At 35.8% G+C, this 14,185-nt stretch overlaps 2 protein-coding genes across 8 annotated transcripts; one reads left to right on the forward strand and one right to left on the reverse strand.

Annotated features, from left to right (window-relative positions):
* Positions 1-1,789: 1,789 nt before the first annotated feature.
* Positions 1,790-4,533, forward strand: LOC130721393 (G-type lectin S-receptor-like serine/threonine-protein kinase RLK1). Its single transcript, XM_057572187.1, has one exon. The coding sequence runs from the start codon at positions 1,854-1,856 to the stop codon at positions 4,302-4,304; it is 2,451 nt and encodes an 816-aa protein (XP_057428170.1). The 5' UTR covers positions 1,790-1,853; the 3' UTR covers positions 4,305-4,533.
* Positions 4,534-5,576: 1,043 nt separating this feature from the next.
* Positions 5,577-14,164, reverse strand: LOC130721394 (organelle RRM domain-containing protein 1, chloroplastic). Of its 7 annotated transcripts, XM_057572191.1 has the most exons (15): positions 13,716-14,164; positions 13,061-13,172; positions 12,743-12,855; positions 12,535-12,657; positions 12,245-12,417; positions 12,038-12,113; positions 11,712-11,798; positions 11,549-11,629; positions 11,422-11,454; positions 11,120-11,173; positions 10,973-11,014; positions 10,713-10,791; positions 10,555-10,625; positions 7,809-7,979; positions 7,631-7,731 (listed from the first exon to the last, which is right to left on the reverse strand). In XM_057572191.1, exons 1-14 carry the CDS (start codon positions 13,896-13,898, stop codon positions 7,845-7,847), a joined length of 1,362 nt encoding a protein of 453 aa, XP_057428174.1. In that variant the 5' UTR covers positions 13,899-14,164; the 3' UTR covers positions 7,631-7,731; positions 7,809-7,844. The 7 variants fall into 7 exon arrangements, with proteins under 7 accessions (XP_057428178.1, XP_057428174.1, XP_057428173.1 ...); XM_057572190.1 differs by lacking the exons at positions 7,631-7,731; positions 7,809-7,979 and adding an exon at positions 9,873-10,221; XM_057572193.1 differs by lacking the exons at positions 7,631-7,731; positions 7,809-7,979 and adding an exon at positions 9,873-10,238.
* Positions 14,165-14,185: the final 21 nt, after the last annotated feature.

Genomic DNA, 14,185 nt, shown 5'->3' on the forward strand with positions numbered 1-14,185 from the left:
GCTTCACGTTGTTAAAAAAAAAAATTCATAATGCTCTAGGTATATATTGGCTACTAAAAAAAATTGTTTTTAAGGAAGTTTAGTTAGTTGGGGAATCTAATGTTCTGGGGATTTCTGTTTGGATGAGGAACACTTATGAAGTTAAGCTTTCCTAATCTCCTAAATGAGAATGTGAAGACTATGACTACACTACTCATGTATTCTTGCTATAGAATGTTTAAATATATACTGTTTTTTCCTAAAAAAATGATCTCCAATTCTAATTAGCTATATGCACTTTATGCATGCAACAAATGTTCACTTGATATCTTGTGTTTGCACGTCCATGCTAAAAGCATATTGCCTTTTACATAATCAACTCTCCAAATGGACATGTAATTTGATTGGAAATGATTCCATATAGATAAGTTGCCATTTACCATTGTTGTCAATTGCGGATTGCAGAAAGCCAAAATTCCACTATTATGTCAGGAGGGTGATGGAAAATATGAAAGTGAAATGAAACTGGGTTTTGGTGGTGTGAAATGAAACTGGGTTTGATGGAAAATTATTTTGTTTTGTATTTTGATTTTAGCAAATAATTCATTGGAAGCCAGCTAGGCAGCTAGCTCATAATGGATGGTTCCAGTACTCACATCGTGTCAAAATTGCAAAGACAAATCACAAGTGTCAAACTGTAGGGAATGGAGAAAAAATAATATAAAATAATGGAAGACATGTTAAAAGTTTTGAAAATAATAAAAGTTGATACAATACTACAAAAAAAATGAATAACAATTATTTTAGATCTTTTTTACATAGTATAACTAGTACAAATCTAAGTCCACTAATATAATAAGACTCTTAACCCTAATCATGGCAACAAACTTATAGAACCATAATTTGGCTTTCCGATGTACAAAAAAAATCGTGTTCAAAACATAATTTTTTCAATTTTCATTTTTTGAAATAATTAATGTATTGAAGGACATTTCTTGTTGGCAGTTGTAATATTTATTAAATTGACGAAGTCCTGGACGTGTACTTACCGGTAGGACTTTTAGCCATCCAAACTGGTAAATTGACTAAGTCAACAGACAAAAGACTGTTGTCTGTTGCATTAACTTTTAGTGAAAACTAATTATTTTTTTAGTATTAAAATTAATAATTAATTTCATTTGATATGAAATTTTATTGGCTTAATTACAACTTTGGTCCCTGACATTTACCAATGCCACGATTTTGGTCCCTCACCTAATTTAATTACATGGATGGTCCCCGACGTTGTAGGTTGCGTGCAACGTTAGTCCTACCGTTTATTTCTTAATGGAGGAGGCTTACGTGGACGTCTAGTTGGAGAGAAAAAAGAGATCTGAGGAGAGAGGAGAGCACGTGAGTATCACGTGAACTCACGTGAACCTTATATGAACCCATTATACCCAAATCTGAAACCCTAGGGATCTAAATCGCGTTACCTTCTTCGTTCCAGGGAGGTCAGGGGTTTGGGTATAATGGGTTCAGATAAGGGTCACGTGATACTCACGTGCTTCCCTCTCTCCTCATACCTCATTTCTCTCTCCAATTGGACGTCCACGTAAGCCTCCTTCATTAAGAAATAAACAGTAGGACTAACGTTGCACACGGCCTACAACGTCGGGGACCATCCATGTAATTAAATTAGGTGGGGACCAAAATCGTGTCATTGGTAAACGTCGGGGACCAAAGTTGCAATTAAGCCAATTTTATTTGAATAGCTTTTATCATATGGAAGTATATATGATTATATTACTATAAAAAAAAAGTCTAGTCAACTTTAAAACAATACTGATAAGTAGAAGAACTGAAGCGTATGGACCAAGTTCATTCTGCTAGGCATGGCTTCCTCTCTGCTTCCCTTTCTCTTGTGCTCACTGATTCTGTTACCCATCTGTGTTTTATCACAAACCAGAAGCAGCATAACCATTGGTGATTCTCTTAATGCTGGAAAAAGCACTTCCCCTTGGGTGGTTTCACCTTCTGGTGAATTTGCCTTTGGGTTTCTCCAACTTAAGAACAGTACTGATGACCTTTTCTTGCTTTCAACTTGGTATGCCAAGATTCCAGAGAAGACCATTGTCTGGTATGCTGACAAAGGCAACCCTGCTCCAAGGGGCTCAAAGGTGGTGCTCAGTGGTGAAGGATTAGTGCTCACTGCTCCCAGTGGTGAGCAGTTATGGAACACTTGGGAAATTAGTGCTGGAGTTTCTCTTGGTTTGTTGAATGACACTGGCAACTTTGTGCTTGAGGATGGTAACTCCAACCCTGTCTGGGAGAGTTTCAAGGATCCTAGAGACACCTTGTTGCCCTCTCAGGTTCTTGATAAGGGTGGAGAGCTTTCTTCAAGGCTCAGGGACACAAATTTCAGCAAGGGAAGGTTTGAGCTCCTTTTTCAAGATGATGGAAACCTTGTGATACATTCTATAAATTTGCCATCTGGGTATGTCAATGAAAACTACTATGAAAGTGGAACCACAGGATCCAGCTCATCAAGTCCTGGAACAAAACTGATCTTTGACAGATCAGGGGATTTGTATGTTTTGAGAGAGAACAATAAAAAGTATAAGGTGTCAGAGGGAGAGAGTACAGTATCTACTACTCAGTTTTATCTTCGAGCAACTCTTGATTTTGATGGGGTGCTCACACTCTATCTGTATCCGAAGAATTCAACTGGGGGTGGAGGTTGGACTCAAGTGTGGTCTAAACCAGATAATATCTGCAATTACATTGTTTCTGGAGGTAGTGGCATTTGTGGATATAACAGCTACTGCACCTTGAGTGAAGATAAGAGGCCAAAATGTCAGTGCCCAAAAAGATACTCACTGGTTGATCCTAATGATCCTTATGGAAGCTGCAAGCCTGATTTTATCCAGGGGTGTGCAGAAGATGAACTCAGTCACCAGAAAGACCTCTATGACTATGAGGTTTTGATAGATACTGATTGGCCTCTTTCCGATTCTGTGCTTCAAAAGCCTTTCACTGAAGAACAGTGCAGGAAGTCTTGTATGGAAGATTGTTTGTGTTCTGTTGCCATTTTCAGGGCAGGTGATAGCTGCTGGAAGAAGAAAATGCCACTTTCAAATGGGAGAGTTGATGCCACTCTAAATGGTGCTAAGGCCTTGTTGAAAGTAAGGAAAGACAATTCCTCTCTTGATGTTCCTCCAATTCCTTTTCCCATCATCGTAAACAAGAACAGGAACACTTTAGCTTTGGTTGGGTCTGTGCTTTTGGGTACCTCTGCTTTTCTCAATGTTGTATTGATTGGAGCAATATGCTTCAGCACTTTCTTTATTCTTCAGTACAAGAAGAAGCTTAGAAAAGGTACTACTGGTAGTGGTGTTCAACTTGAAACAAATTTGTGTTGCTTCACTTACCAGGAGCTGGAGGAAGCCACCAACGGGTTCAACAAAGAGCTAGGAAGGGGAGCTTTTGGTGTTGTTTATGAAGGAGTCCTGAACATGGGTTCCACAATAACTCGTGTCGCGGTGAAAAAGTTGAACAATTTCCTCTTGGAAGAGGTTCACAAGGAGTTCAAGAATGAGTTGAATGCCATTGGTCTTACTCACCACAAGAACCTGGTTCGTTTAATTGGATTCTGTGAGGCAGGATCTGAGCGTTTACTAATTTATGAGTACATGAGCAATGGCACTTTGGCAAGTTTTCTTTTCAATGGGGGAAAAAGAAAACCCAGTTGGAAACTGAGGCTACAAATTGCAATTGAGATTTCTAGAGGACTTGCGTATTTACATGAAGAGTGCGGCACAAAGATCATCCACTGTGACATAAAGCCTCAGAACATACTCCTTGATGATTCCTACAGTGCAAGAATATGCGACTTTGGATTGGCCAAGCTCTTGAAGATGAACCAGAGCAGAACCAACACTGCCATAAGGGGAACAAAAGGGTATGTTGCACTTGAATGGTTCAAAAACATGCCTATCACGGCTATGGTGGATGTCTTTAGTTATGGGGTGCTGCTACTAGAGATAGTTTCCTGCAGAAGAAGTGTAGAAGCGGAGCCAGAAGATGAAGCAAAAGCAATCCTAACAGATTGGGCTTATGACTGCTACAACGATGGTGCTTTATTTGCCTTGGTTGAGGGTGATCAGGAGGCATTGGAGGATGAGAAGAACTTGGAGAAGTTGGTGATGATTGCTATTTGGTGTGTTCAAGAGGATCCGGGTCTTAGACCCACCATGAGAACTGTGACGCTTATGCTTGAAGGTATTGTTGAAGTGTCAGTTCCACCATGTCCCTCACCAATTAGTATTCAGTATTCTCTAGATTAATCAGTTGGTAAGCTAGATTGTCAGGTTGTGCTCTCCTTTGCAGTGTTATCTTATTTGAATTGTATAATTTGCACTCAAGTCAGCCCAAAATCAGAGAGAAAGTTCAAAGTCTTACAATAGCAGTATGTAAGCAATGAGCAATGCTTGAGTGATGGAATGATCAAAGTTCAAACCTGTATTTATAGTGCTTGACATGAGTAATAATGGTGTTTTAACCTTTGTTAAGTCTTTGCAAATAACTTCCAAAGCGAAATTACATTTTTTTCAAGTAAGAACGAAAGATGAATTTACCTTGCCATTTATCTGAGTGCTACACTTGCAGACTCCTCCGTGGTGTAGTCAATAAATGCATAACCTTTGGACCTTTTTCAAATTTTATCCATAAAAACCTTAACTAGGAAGCATATTTATTAGTAAAAGCTGTGACAGATTACTTCTATCTTGAGCAAATATATGAAGTTGAAGTTACCTTGAACAAGCTCACCAAAGCCTTCAAATGCTGCACGTAAGGTTTTCTCAGCTGCTGCAAGTGTATATGGTCTCTTTCATGATTTCCAATTTCCACAGGAACAACAGTGTTAATCCCTCTCATGTTTCCTCTTCCATGTTGTTTTCCTTTCTCTGCTTCTTGCTCTTTAGCGCACAGCACATTCTTTGATGTTGCTCTGTTATTATTCTTTGTTATTTGACTTGTTCTTTTCTCTTGCCATTTTCCTTTTTTTTTTAATTTTTTTGTTATTTTAATATGTGAATAATGTTAAAATGAAAATTGAAATAAGAAAATTAAAATTGAACTTATGGATGGGAAATAAAATTAAGTGAAGATGGATAAAATTGGGCACGTGTTGACACAAACATTTATAGAACATTAAATAAATATATACAATGATATTAAAATATGAAGAAAAAAAATCACATGAAGAAGTTAAACTAAAAGGTAAAAACTAAAAACTTACTTCGAAGAAATCTAGTTCTGTGTGCTGAGTACTAACATCACGTGATCCAAAATGGATTTGTAAAAAAAAACTAAATTAGGACGCGGGCTTTTTATGCTATGTGAACACTCACATGAATGTTGATGGAGATGATTGTAGAGTTTATGAAATGTGTATGGCATTGATCAGAATTTGATCTGTAAATTCTACAATTTGGTTTAAGATGTAGATCAAGTAATTTGTTTTACTATTTGAATTGTGCATGAGTATGACTATGTGCCAACTTGAACTTTTGAAATTATTGAGCTTAGATAGGGAAGGAGAAAAAGAGAGAAAGTAGGCTCTCAGCAATATGAAATTTGATTCATTTGATGTGATACTTACACTAATAATTAGATCAAGAACTTACATAGTACAATTTGCACAAATCAAAGTCCACTAATAAAATAAGACTCTTAACCCTAATCAAATAAAGAAATAGATTGCAAAACTAAAAGTAAGTAGGAGACAACTCCAAAGATTGAGGACAAACATGATTTTCTAATATTTTGTAGATATTCCAACAGGAACAAGAGTCTAGTTTGCTCAATCATGCCTATAAGTCAACCAAGTATGAAGGTAGAGCACATAAGCTTCTGAAGGGAACTTAATTCATATGACACCTTACAAATTTCTTTTCACTTGTTAAGCTGGTGGTCTGGCATGACCCCTGTTGAATCTTGGTGGGTTAGTCTTGGCAACATCTACCACTATCATCCAGCCATTGATAATCTGCATGAACAATAAAAATCATCAGAGCAAAATCATCATGGCAACAAACTTATAGAACCAATGTTCTTTTTCTTTCTCTGTGACAATTGCAAAGCAGCACTAATCCAAAGGAAAATTACATTTTTTCAAGTAAGAATGAAAGATGAATTTACCTTGCCATTCATCTCTTTGAGTGCAGCACCTGCAGCCTCCTCCGTGGTGTATTCAATAAATGCATAACCTTTGGACCTTTTTGAAATTTTATCGATAATAACCTTAACTGGGAAGCATAACCATTTATTAGTAAAATCTGGGACAGATTACTTCTATCTTGAGCAAATATATGAAGTTGAAATTACCTTGAACAAGCTCACCAAAGCCTTCAAATGCTGCACGTAAGGTTTTCTCAGATGTATAAAATGATAGCCCTGTTCAAGAGACAAATAATTGTCAATCTCTTGCAATAACAAAAAAATGCTCTCCTGCAACAATGATCTATACTCTTACAAGAATAGGTTGGGAGATCAAACTGAACATAAACGATACAAACAAATACCATCTGAGCAATCGATAATAATCAGTGTTATTATCAAACCTGTCACAAAAAGTTTCTTTGTTCTCAAGGAAGCTTCCTGACTTGCTTCTGAAGAGTTTGGCACACTCAAACTATCTTCCAGGTTACTACCTGAAAATCAGAGAAAGAAATGTCATATGATCAGTAATAGAGTCTAGGAAACCATGAACAGGCATAGTTGAACATCAGTTGAAATCAAATCAATATTGAAAGAAAATTAAAATTTAATCTATCATAAAACAAGAAGTTGCCAACTGAAAAAAAAAAAATATGCGGAACAAAATGGCTAACCTTCATAATTCTTATTTTCAGACTCAAAATTGTCATCTGGCTGAACTGATGAGACCCCAGGAACACCTATACCACAGCAAGCGTTACATTTAATGGGGTAGTTTATGAGTTGACACTAAACTTAAAGTTCAACAAGGCTAACCAGCTAGATCCTGAGCGCAATCCTCATCAAGTTCGCAACAAAAGCCAAAGTTGGTTTTCCAGGAAACATGATATATACACATCTGTGCATCCTTCTCACTGCAGCCACGATTGTCATTTACTCAAAGGGAAAGGAGAAACCTGATAAAGAAAGCAGAAATAGAGCTCACTGTCCTTACTTTCCCATGACCTTAGTCAAAATTTGAGCATAGTAATCGACAATCTGAGCCTTGGTAACAACCTCAACCCCAGGTTTATCCATTCTAACAAGCCAATGCTTTGAATTTCCAGCAGGAAACAACATATTGGTTCTAGTTTGTAATCCTGATGACAGACCTGCCTGGCCACTTGATAAACTATAGTCCTTTTTCAAAGAGTTGAAATCCGGGTCAGGCCTAACCGACAAGACCCCGGGCAAACCTAGCAACATTTATACATAAGAATCAAATTCAGTATATAATAAGAATACCTTTTCCACAAGACTAGTTCAAATATTTATGTTTGCAGCAACTAAGTATCATTCATATCAGACAAAAACACATGTGAAATTATGAAAACAATTATCCTTACTCCCAAGATTGTCACAAAAATGAAAGAATTGGGCTAACTAGACAAGAACAAAAACAAAAACTTACTAGCAAGCTGGGAGGATATTTCTTCATCAATGTCACAACAAAAACCAAAGTGTGTATCCCAGGAAGCATCATAGAGACACATTTGAGCTTCTTTCTCACTCCTGAAACCAAATTTATAGCCTTTTTCAACCAAACAAGAAAATATGAAAATGGGTTTAAAAAAACATCACATAACTACCTGCCCATAACTGTTTGCAGAGTCTTCACATAATAATCAATGACTTGTGACTTGGAAATGACCCCAAGAGGTGGCTTGTCCATGAGCACCATCCAATGGCGGTTGTGTGTGGTAGAGGGAGTGAAGGAAGGGTATGTTGTTGCTGCTGCTGCTGCTATGATAGTAAAGAACCTGTTACATGAAATTGAAGAAGAAGATGAAGAAGGAAGATTGGAATGATAAGATTTGTTGGGTAATGTTATGTTTGTTGGAAGTTGGTGAACTTGGCTTCTGTTTGGGTTTACAGAGGAAATTTTTTGACATTTGGTGAACATTACAGACACAGACATCACTTCCATGTTGTCTGTGAATCTTTCTCAGTGGTAATGCAAAAACTTCCAACAGCTTTGGATAGTTCAGACATACAAGCTAAGAAAATTTCAGAGTTGCTATGTGATTTTTTTGGTCGAACCAATTTCAGAGATGCTAGGTGTTGGACCATTGAATTGGGCCTCCATGTTGGACCAAGATTTTTTGTCAATTGTTTTTTCTGAATTCGAACTTGTATTCTCACCCTTAAACAAGATGGAACTTGCTTACTAGGGTTAATGGTCAAATTAGTCCATGAGTTTATAAGCGAGTTTGATTTTAGTTCCTCTCAGGAAAAATGACATTTAGTGGCAGTCATTTTTACAATTACTGACGGTTTTTGACCGCCACTAAACGTCATTTTTCTTCAGAGGAACTAAAATCAAACTCGCTTACAAACTCAGGGACTAATTTGACCATTAACCTTGCTTACTATTAGACTGACATTTTTATTTTATAAACCATGAGTAGCCATGGATACCCATAGATATTATAGAACCCGTTAAATATAGGTACGAGTGTGATTTTTTATCAGCAGGGTGGGTGACAGATATGTACTATCCACGCTCATTGTCATCTCTAATAACAATTAATAAAATAAGAATTCAAGAAAATAAAAACTTTTATTAATCATATAATACAATACAAAATATGGCATAAAAATGGAAACACAATTCCTATCATCTAACAACCTATTGAATTTTATTATAATATATTAATATTTCTTTTATTAAAACTAATAAGATAGTCAATACTTTAACATACATGATATTATCATGATGAGATTAACAATTGCATTTTGTTTAACCACCAACATACCATGAGTGCACAAATAGAATGACAATAAAATATAAATAAGTATAAAGTAGGCGATAGTTCTTTTGTGTAGCATGTTCTAACCTAGTCCACCTATGATCTTTATTTTTTAGAAAAATGAACATACTTTTACTTTTGATATATATTATTCATAATATGCTCTTTATGTGTTAGATTTTTTTTAAGGTTATGTGTGTTAGAATTAACTTGCAAATAAATCTTTTAATTTGTGAACAAAATCCATCGCATACATGTTGAAAATCAAAATTTCTTTCAATGGATCTATGAGGGACAAAAGAAAATAACGCATAAATTATACTACAGTAAAATTTACATATTTTAGTTTAAATTAAATATTATTTTAATAAATATATATATATATATATCCAACGTGCGGGTCCACAAAGAATGGCTACATGAATGGTGGGGTAGTCGGGAAGAAAACCACAAGAAATGGCTTTGGTGGATGCAAAGCAATTCATTCAAGCTTTGAATGTTAAAATACATAAGGTTAAGGTTAGGTACAGAGAGGACCTGGTCTTCAAAGTGACCTTGGATATCTTAATGAAATGGAATCGGTTAAATTCTAGCATTTATTCACTGCTCAACATAGCTCTACCAGACTTTAATCCTTGTCTCTAGTTGTCAAAATATGTTATAGGTTGATATGTGCTTGTGATAAGTGAAACGAAATTGTAGGGTAAGCGAGCTAGATATTTATATTAGAGCTGAACTACACAAAAGTAACCCTCTTTTCTTTATATTTATATCATTTGATCAGAATTTGATGTCTTTGCATTTGAGTGCAAGAGCATGCATACTATAAACACTCCCACTTCCAAAATAAGACTTTGATAATCAAAATCTCCAAACACAAAAGTTAAACAAGACCAGGAAAAAAGTCATCCAAAGAAGGACATTACATATCACAAAGACGAAGATATCAACCAACATTTGACATTTAAGTTGAATTGCTAAATGATGTTCTTGTTGCTTATTTTGATTTCAATAGTGGTAAAAAGAACATAACTACCCCAACTAAATGCACACTCGCTCTCAATCTCTCCTTTAGTAATCAAACAAGTAAAGTTGGCGAGGAGACCTATTGGTTCAATTGACCAGGACCCACAACCATTGATGAACAAGTACATTGTGCCTTCAATTTGATCATCTGTTTTTCTAGCTCTATGTTTTTATTCTTTTCATCCTGGAGGTTTTCTTTGAGCTTTTCATTTTCTGTTTCCGCAACCTGATTATGAAGAGTAACTGAAACATTTTGGAGCTACAAAAATAGTCATGAACTTGCTAGTTGCTAGCGCTGCATAAACACATTCATTCTAAAGTAGTTGTTAATATGAATAATAGAAACTTTGTTATAACCATTTCTATATATTCAATGTACTTTACCTATAAAGGAATACATCGAGTTGAACATAGTAAAATAAGAAATTGAAAGATATCGTTGAAATTGTTCGTTTGGAAATTTCCCTAAAAACTAATCATAGTTGTTAATATGGGAATGTGGAACATAAATTGTTGAGGCAAAGGATGTATTAATGAAGATAGAAAGTAGAGAGCTTACCATACTGACAGATGCACATATAATGCTAAAACCTTTGCAATCAAAGGGAGCATTGCTAGACAGAAACCATGCTGAAACAACAATTATTTATATGGTAAGTATTGAGAATTGTTAACTGGTCTCTAATATGCTGTAAGCTAAAATAGTATTCCACTCACAAGTCAATGGACTCATAGCAATAGGTGATAGCAAATCAGATATAGATTGAGCCCCAGCGATAAATGTTTGTGCTTTTCCCTGCAGTGAAGTCATAGCATAAAATTAGGAGCATACAAAGTGTGTTATAGATAAAGATTTGTGCCGGAGTTGACATAGTGAGAAAATTCATTGTTAGAATGCTATTTGTAGAGCTCCATTCTGCATTCTGTGCAGTTTTTGAGCAAATGACTACATGATAGAAAAAAGGGGAGAGGAAAACCTGATTGGTTGAGCTTGATGCTTTTGAAATAATAGCATAAGTCTGCATGACAAGAAAGTAATAGCAATATCAAGACAATCATCTATTCTAACTAGAAAAGTGGGTAATAATTTTATCACACTAGAGGAAAATTCATCTACTACTCACAGAGGGTTTCACAAGGACATAGATAATGCCAAATGAGGCACTGAAGTATGGTACCTACATTGGTATATAAAATTTTCAGCTAGCTGGATAAGCACTCCAAATTTGTAAAATGACATTGTACCTAATAAATTGCATAGCACAAGGTAGGGTAAACAAATCACAAACTCCAGTTATAACTAAATATTCAAGATACTTGAAAATGTTACATCTGATGCAATTGGCAAAGAAAAGCATGGTTCATGGGTGGATTCGTAATAGAATTTCTCTAAAATTACACATGGAAAATTACCAAGTTCACTTACCCAGGGTGCCCATGCTAATCCGTAGAGCCAAGCCTATACAGAAATATAACATGAAAAGCACAATGATATATCAGCAAGTTTGCTTCAGGGAAGCAATGGAGTGGTAGAAGAGTACAAGATGTGTTACATATGCTATGGATGCAAGTAAGGCAGCGCTGAGTATCACTTTCTCTCCAACCTTAGGATTTAGTATTGGGAGCAACACCATCTGGAATAAAAAACATTAATTATCTTACAATTTTGAGTATGGAGGAATTAAAGGAAGAAATTTTCTCTGGGCAACATTATACCTGAGAAAATATTGAACCAATTCCCACCATCATTAGAAGTTCTGAGAACTGGTTTTTGTTAAAACCAAAAACAGCTTTCAAATAGTACTGCACAGCAATTATGAGATTGTCAAGCTATGGAAATGGAATGCAAGAAAGAAATTTGTCAACTAAGTATAAACCTTGAAAATAGAAGTAAATGTAATACTAGCATGTCATAATGATCAATGAATCATAGATCTGTTGCTTTATATGTGATTTTCAACAAACTCCAAATTCCAATTTCCCTTAAACAACTCTCAAGAAAGAAAAGATATGTAAATATTTAATTAATTGTATATACATACCAGCAAAACACTGCTTATGGCAGACATTCCCAATTCATAAAAGAAGGAAACAAGAGCCATGCCCCTTAATGTAGGACTGAAAAATGAAATATATCACAGTTTTAGAATTAGTGAACACATTTTGTATTTCACGAACAAAGAAATTATCACAAAAAAAATTATACAGAAAATTAAATGTAAAGGTAACAACACATAACATCAAACAACCTGAAAATTACTATTTCTGCAGCATTCCTCATAGATTTGTATCTTTTGTGAAGAACATCAACAACTTTAGTGCAGAAACCTGACACTTGATTCTTTTTTGGAGCCGGTGTCACCGTTTCAACTAGGAAGAATTGCATATAAACAGGACAGAAGGTCAACAGTGCTATAGAAACCTGAAATCAGCAAATCATAAATAAGAGAGTATTATTATTCATGAATAAACAGGAAGCATGAAAAAAATCATGACATGATCTGAACATGAATATAGAACTCTCACTTCACAAACATACCACAAAAATGTACTCTTCAGGAAGAAACCGAGCCAGCACGTTCCCGAGAACATGTGAAGCAGAAAAGAGACCAGTAATCCAACTAAAAACTGCTGCTCTTTTGCTTTCATTGACAACATCTGCCTGAGAGAGATAGTATAAAGGTGTAAATAAAATTATTTATCATTTTTTTTGTTTATATTCAATTAGTTTATAGATAAAGTCTCACCACATAGGCAACAGATATACAGAAAATACTCCCTTGACTTATTATATATGAAAATGTGCGCAGCACATAGTAGGCATAGACAAACTCCTCAGATTGGTCCCATGCTAGTACAGCTGAAACAAGAACACGTTGAAAAGGTTACAAATGTGAAGAAATAATCTGCAATAAATGCATCTTAAGATAAATTTGGTAGTATCATGAAGAGACAGCAAAGGGAAATTTGAAGCATAGCAGAATAAAAGGATCATTTAAATTTTTGCTGTGATTTTAGTGAATGAGATATTAAGATGATAAATTTCAAAAGTATTAATGCTTTACCAAAAGAAAATATGGTGGTGGACATGGTAATGAGCAGCAAAGGTTTACGGCCATGCTCGTCTGAAAGCTGACCTAGTAGTGGGAGTACCACCATTTTGAAAATTCCAACAATCTGCAGGACAAATTTACAAGTGTAACAGCAAGTTTTTTCAATTGTATAATTATTAGAATTCGTGTTAGGCCTAACAGACTTCTCAACACGCCCCTCACGCCCCACAAATAGACATATGGAGCTTGAAATTTTGCAGGAATTAATGTTTGCTGGTGGTCCATTATATATGAGTAGTCTAAAAAAAACGAATTTAGGAATAGACTAATAACAACAAAAATAGAAACCTTGAATTCCAAGGCCTTAAAATTCATTTTCCCACCAACTCAAAAGAACATGTTACACATGAGCATAAAAGAGGAAGTAGTGGAGTGGCCGAGTTGGAATCATGCAGATGGAAATTCTTTGTCCCGTTTGGTGTCCGATTACCTCTCTCACCAATAAAATTTGTGTCATGTTCATGTCATTTAAAAACCAGTTATGTAAAGTCATAACTGTATATTTTTTTTAGTTGACACGTACTGACACAATTTGATTGGTGTGAGAGGAGATAGGTGCACCAACAGAGACACAAAAGATTTCAATTCAGACCATGCATACTCATACCGTTTGTTGGAGCCCATTGATGTAAATAACTTTGGGGCAAGTTGACCCTCCAGGGCACAAGGCAGAGGTTGTGACATCAACAAGAACAGAAACTGTCATCTCCTCAGCAATCCAATGGATGCTAAGGGGAAACAGCAAGTGAAACAAAGGCCTCAGCTCAATGAGCCCACTCCACCATGACATGTTTATGCACCTCAGAATCAGATGGACTTGTTTGCATCAAACAAAGTGGTTTTGCTTAAAACTGAACATTAGGAGGATGACTAATTTATATGAGTGTGAGCAGGAGGAACTATGGAATGATCGATCCTGTGGGCTGTGGTAAGAGCGTGGCAGGAACAAGACACCAAGAGGATCACACTGGTTGTCCACATGCTTAACTCATTAGCTGAAGCTGACTTTTGTTGTTTTTTCAATAAGACTAAGCATAGCAAACACTTTAGCCTTGTTCATGAAAGTTTTTAACTTTT

Source organism: Lotus japonicus, chromosome 5 (assembly GCF_012489685.1).
Source record: "Lotus japonicus ecotype B-129 chromosome 5, LjGifu_v1.2".
Classification (NCBI taxonomy): Eukaryota; Viridiplantae; Streptophyta; class Magnoliopsida; order Fabales; family Fabaceae; genus Lotus; species Lotus japonicus.

What these genes read in the sequence shown, in the direction of transcription:
- LOC130721393 (XM_057572187.1), top strand. Translation starts at nt 1,854, where the DNA reads ATGGCTTCCTCTCTGCTTCCCTTTCTCTTGTGCTCACTGATTCTGTTA.
- LOC130721394 (XM_057572189.1), bottom strand. Translation starts at nt 13,898, where the DNA reads ATGTCATGGTGGAGTGGGCTCATTGAGCTGAGGCCTTTGTTTCACTTG. An exon ending in GTATATCTGTTGCCTATGTG is followed by an intron (nt 12,658 to 12,742) that starts GTGAGACTTTAT and finishes TATCTCTCTCAG; the next exon opens with GCAGATGTTGTCAATGAAAG. An exon ending in TTGGTTCAATATTTTCTCAG is followed by an intron (nt 11,630 to 11,711) that starts GTATAATGTTGC and finishes TTTTTATTCCAG; the next exon opens with ATGGTGTTGCTCCCAATACT.